The sequence below is a fragment of the Salmo trutta genome, chromosome 16, assembly GCF_901001165.1.
Source record: "Salmo trutta chromosome 16, fSalTru1.1, whole genome shotgun sequence".
Classification (NCBI taxonomy): domain Eukaryota; kingdom Metazoa; phylum Chordata; class Actinopteri; order Salmoniformes; family Salmonidae; genus Salmo; species Salmo trutta.
Window position 1 is genome coordinate 30,065,412 of NC_042972.1, and position 6,000 is coordinate 30,071,411.

General features: G+C 40.7%; 1 protein-coding gene across 5 annotated transcripts in view; it reads right to left on the reverse strand.

Annotated features, from left to right (window-relative positions):
• LOC115150515 (disco-interacting protein 2 homolog B-A-like) overlaps nucleotides 1–5,013 on the reverse strand; it is an 81,171-nt gene extending 76,158 nt beyond the window's left edge. For all 5 annotated transcript variants that reach the window (XM_029693904.1, XM_029693907.1, XM_029693906.1 and 2 more), the window contains exon 1: nucleotides 4,758–5,013. In XM_029693904.1, the coding sequence (XP_029549764.1) occupies nucleotides 4,758–4,842 (85 nt within the window). In that variant the 5' untranslated portion in view covers nucleotides 4,843–5,013. The remainder of the gene's footprint in view (nucleotides 1–4,757) is intronic.
• Between the last annotated feature and the right edge of the window lie 987 nt (nucleotides 5,014–6,000).

A 6,000-nucleotide genomic window follows, 5' to 3' on the forward strand; every position in this document is an offset into this window, starting at 1 on the left:
TTCAATGCCGATACCGATTATTGGAGGACCCAAAAAAAAAAACTGCTACCGATTAATCGGCTGATTATTTGTATTTATTTATTTGTAATAATGACAATTACAACAATACTGAATGAACACTTATTTTAACTTAATATAATACATCAATAAAATCAATTTAGCCTCAAATAAATAATGAAACATGTTCAATTTGGTTTAAATAATGCAAAAACAAAGTGTTGGAGAAGAAAGTAAAAGTGCCATGTAAGAAACATAACGTTTAAGTGCCTTGCTCAGAACATGGGAACATATGAAAGCTGGTGGTTCCTTTTAACATGAGTCTTCAATATTCCCAGGTAAGAAGTTTTAGGTTGTAGTTATTATAGGAATTATAGGACTATTTCTCTCTATACAATTTGTATTTCATATACAGTGGGGGGAAAAAGTATTTGATCCCCTGCTGATTTTGTACGTTTGCCCACTGACAAAGAAATGATCAGTCTATAATTTTAATGGTAGGTTTATTAGAACAGTGAGAGACAGAATAACAACAAAAAAATCCAGAAAAACGCATGTCAAAAATGTTATGAATTGATTTGCATTTTAATGAGGGAAATAAGTATTTGATCCCCTCTCAATCAGAAAGATTTCTGGCTCCCAGGTGTCTTTTATACAGGTAACAAGATGAGATTAGGAGCAATCAATCAATCAGATTCCAAACTCTCCACCATGGCCAAGACCAAAGAGCTCTCCAAGGATGTCAGGGACAAGATTGTAGACCTACCCAAGGCTGGAATGGGCTACAAGACCATCGCCAAGCAGCTTGGTGAGAAGGTGACAACATTTGGTGCGATTATTCCCAAATGGAAGAAACATAAAAGAACTGTCAATCTCCCTCGGCCTGGGGCTCCATGCAAGATCTCACCTCGTGGAGTTGCAATGATCATGAGAACAGTGAGGAATCAGCTCAGAACTACACAGGAGGATCTTGTCAATGATCTCAAGGCAGCTGGGACCATGTCACCAAGAAAACAATTGGTAACACTACGCTGTGAAGGACTGAAATCCTGCAGCGCCCGCAAGGGCCCCCTGCTCAACAATACATACACATGCCCATGTGAAGTTTGCCAACGAACATCTGAATGATTCAGAGGACAACTGGTGAAAGTGTTGTGGTCAGATGAGACCAAAATGGAGCTCTTTGGCATCAACTCAACTCGCCGTGTTTGGAGGAGGAATGCTGCCTATGACCCCAAGAACACCATCCCCACCATCAAACATGGAGGTGGAAACATTATGCTTGGGGGTGTTTTTCTGCTAAGGGGACAGGACAACTTCATCGCATCATTTGACGGGGCCATGTACCATCAAATCTTGGGTGAGAACCTCCTTCCCTCAGCCAGAGCACTGAAAATGGGTCGTGGATGGGTATTTCAGCATGACAATGACCCAAAACACACTGCCAAGGCAACAAAGGAGTGGCTCAAGAAGAAGCACATTAAGGTCCTGGAGTGGCCTAGCCAGTCTCCAGACCTTAATCCCATAGAAAATCTGTGGAGGGAGCTAAAGGTTCGAGTTGCAAAACGTCAGCCTCGAAACCTTATTGACTTGGAGAAGATCTGCAAAGAGGAGTGGGACAAAATCCCTCCTAAGACGTGTGCAAACCTAGTGGCCAACTACAAGAAATGTCTGACCTCTGTGATTGCCAACAAGGGTTTTGCAACCAAGTACTAAGTCATGTTTTGCAGAGGGGTCAAATACTTATTTCCCTCATTAAAATGCAAATCATTTTATAAAATTTTTGACATGCGTTTTTCTGGATTTTTTTGTTGTTATTCTGTCTCTCACTGTTCATATAAACCAACCATTAAAATTATAGACTGATCATTTCTTTGTAAGTGGGCAAACGTACAAAATCTGCAGGGGATCAAATACTTTTCCCCCCCACTGTACCTTTGACTATTGGATGTTCTTATAGGCAGTTTAGTACTGCCAGTGTAACAGTATAGCTTCCGTCCCTCTCCCCGCTCCTACCTGGGCTCGAACCAGGAACACATCGACAACAGCCACCCTCGAAGCAGCGTTACCCATGTAGAGCAAGGGCAACAACTACTCCAAGTCTCAGAGCAAGTGACGTTTGAAACGCTATTAGCGCGCACCCGGCTAACTAGCTAGCCATTTCACATCGGTTACACCAGCCTAATCTTGGGCGTTGACAGGCTTGAAGTCATAAACAGCACAATGCATTGCGAAGGGCTGCTGGCAGACGCACGAAAGTGCTGTTTCAATCAATGCTTACGAGCCTGCTGGTGCCTACCATCGCTCAGTCAGACTGCTCTATCAAATCATAGACTTAATTATAACATAATAACACACAGAAATACGAGCCTTAGGTCATTAATATGGTCGAATCCAGAAACTATCATCTCGAAAACCAAACATTTTTCCTGTCAGTGAAATACGGAACCGTCCCGTATTTTATCTAACGGGTGGCATCCCTAAGTCTAAATATTCCTGTTACATTGCACAACCTTCAATGTTATGTCATAATTACTTAAAATTCTGGCAAATTAGTTCGCAACGAGCCAGGCGGCCCAAACTGTTGCATATACCCTGACTCTGCGTGCAATGAACGCAAGAGAAGTGACACAATTTCACCTGGTCAATATTGCCTGCTAACCTGGATTTCTTTTAGCTAAATATGCAGGTTTAAAAATATATACTTCTGTGTATTGATTTTAAGAAAGGCATTGATGTTTATGGTTAGGTACAGTCGTGCAACGATTGTGCTTTTTTTCGCAAATGCGCTTTTGTTAAATCATCCCCCGTTTGGCGAAGTCGGCTGTCTTTGTTATGAAGAAATAGTCTTCACAGTTCGCAACAAGCCAGGCGGCCCAAACTGCTGCATATACCCTGACTCTGTTTGCAAGGGAAGTGACACATTTTCCCTAGTTAAAAGAAATTCATGTTAGCAGGCAATATTAACTAAATATGCAGGTTTAAAAATATATACTTGTGTATTGATTTTAAGAAAGACATTGATGTTTATGGTTGGAGCAACGTGTACCTAAGCGATTATATGCAACGCAGGACAGGCTAGAAAAACTAGTAATATCATCAACCATGTGTAGTTAACTAGTGATTAGGATTGATTGATTGTTTTTTATAAGATAAGTTTAATGCTAGCTAGCAACTTACCTTGGCTTCTTACTGCATTCGCGTAACAGGCAGGCTCCTCGTGGAGTGCAATGTAAAGCAGGTGGTTAGAGCATTGGACTAGTTAACCGTAAGGTTGCAAGATTGAATCCCCGAGCTGACAAGGTAAAAATCTGTCGTTCTGCTCCTGAACAAGACAGTTAACCCACCGTTCCTAGGCCGTCATTGAAAATAAGAATGTGTTCTTAACTGATTTGCCTAGTTAAATAAAGGTCTAAAATAAAATACAAATTTAAAAATGTAAAACATCGGCCAAATCGGCGTCCAAAAATCCCGATTTCCGATTGTTATGAAAACTTGAAATCGGCCCTAATTAAATCGGCCATTCCGATTAATCGGTCGACCTCTACTACCTTGTTACAGCACAACTGATTGGCTCAAACGCATTAAGAAGGAAAGAAATTCCACAAATTAATTTTTAACAAGGCACACCTGTTAATTGAAATGCATTTCAGATGACTACCTCATGAAGCTGGATGAGAGAACGCCAAGAGTGTGCAAAGCTATCATCAAGGCAAAGGGTGGCTACTTTAAAGAATCTCAAATATAAAATATATTTTGATTTGTTTAACACTGTTTTGGTTACTACATGATTCCATGTCTGTTATTTTATGTATTCACTATCATTCTACAATATAGAAAATAGTATACATAAAGAAAAACCCTGGAATTAGTAGTTGTGTCCAAACTTTTGACTGGTACTCTACATCCTCTCCAAAGCAGAAACATAACATTACTAATCTAACCCCGGCGGGTTGGAACCGCACAGCACAGAACCAGCAATACTGTGATTCACCAACTAAGTAGGAGACTTGCATAATACCATATTATTTCCTTTTCAGTGTTGCCATTTGTCAAAACAAGGTGAAAGCTGCATTCCCACATAAACAAGAGTTTTGCAGTCTACCTTATTGTAGTTCTATGGAACGTGTAGCATCACTGCAGGAGGACTATGATTTCAGAAACAGACATGTGAAGAGGGAGAGAGTTTTGACCTAATTTCTATGACAGGAAGAAAACCTGTATGGTCTCCTTGATATTGCAATTAACATGAAGGCAGTTTATTGCCTAGCGACTAGAGAAAAATGCACTGACTGCAAAGCAAATTGGAAGATTGATTTAACGTTGAGAGGTATACTTCTGGTGGTAAGTATTATGTAAAATATAAATAAAGAAATAGCCCTATTAAAAAAACATCCAGTCACGGGATATACAGTAGCATACAAGTAATACTGTAGCCACATCAAAAGCCTCATCCATCAGTAATCTCTCTATATATTGTCATTACTCAACAACACTATGACATTGCAGGCGAAAATAATAAAGACCAACACCTATTGTTTTAGGGCACTAACCAGCTAATTAAAGGAAAAATCTAAAAAAGGAAGTCAGTGTTTTCATCCTCCCGGGCAACAGAGCAGCGCGAGCGAGTCGTGCCTGCAGTTCTCGCCACTGACACGGGACGGGTGTTTGTTGATGTTTTTATCTGGGACACACTCATAGGAGCATTTACCAGACACAACTCTTCAACTCTTTCTCTTTTCCCTGTCCCAAGCACTTACCTTCAGACAGCTCCAAATCCAACTCCGCCAATTGGTCCCTGACCTCTTTTGGCAGTGCTGACATATCCACGCCTCGGCCCGCCATCGTTGCAGGAATAATACGGAGTAGTATGTAACAATCAAGGAAAAGTGGTAACACGTTCCTGAGTCAACGAAAAAAGCAGATATCAAGATGTGGATTGTATTCCATCCTTGCGACTCCCTGACACCGCCATAACTGTGAGCGATGAACAACTCGCCAAAGGAATCTGTCACATGACCATGTATGATGTTAATTGTTGTGACTGGAGCATGAGATCAGTAGACGGTCTGCTCCCCCTGGCGTTACTGTTTGTCAACTGAATGTAGAAGAGCATTTTGTACACCACTGACTGAACACATACAGGTAACTGCCAAAATAATGGAAACAGTTGGGGGATGGGGTAAATGGGGGATACAAAATATTTTGAAAGCAGGTGCTTCCACACAGGTATGGTTCCTCCGCTAATTAATAATTAACATACCATCATGCTTAGAGTTATGTATACAAATGCTGGGTAGGTCATGCTTTTGGCTGCCATGGCTATGCCCTGGTAGGATGATAATGCCACCTCCATAAGAAATTACATAATTTGATGTTTTGTTGATGGAAGTGTTCACTTGGGTTGAAATCTGGTGACTGAGATAGCCATGGTTTACATAATTTATGCTCATCAAACTATAAGGTGACCTGGCATCGCATCCCTCCAATAGAGTTCCAGACACTTGTAGAATCTATGACAAGGTGCATTGAAGCCGTCCTGGCTCGTGGTGGGCCAGTGCCCTATTAAGACACTTTATATTGGTGTTTCCTTTATTTTGGCAGTTACCTTTAGATATGGCTACTGATTATGAAACTATGGTCCATGATATCCGTCAGTCAGCTATTTCAATTTCATGACAAGATGAACATCCCAAGCTCACACAAATCATGGTGAAGTACACCATTTTAGGAGCTAATCCTAATTTCCACAGAAATTTTATTTTCAGTTAGTCATTCATCAATGTCAATGGGAGACTCAATGAAAAATCTACTTAGTGGAAGTTAGGATTCACCCCTCACGGTCTTTACAGTCACACACAGGGTCTCTTTCTCTGATTTTCAAACATATACAAAACATTAAGAACACCTGCTCTTTCCATGACGGACTAACCAGTAGAAAGCTATGATCCCTTATTTATGTCACTTGTTAAATCCACTTCAATCAGTGTAGATGAAGAGGAG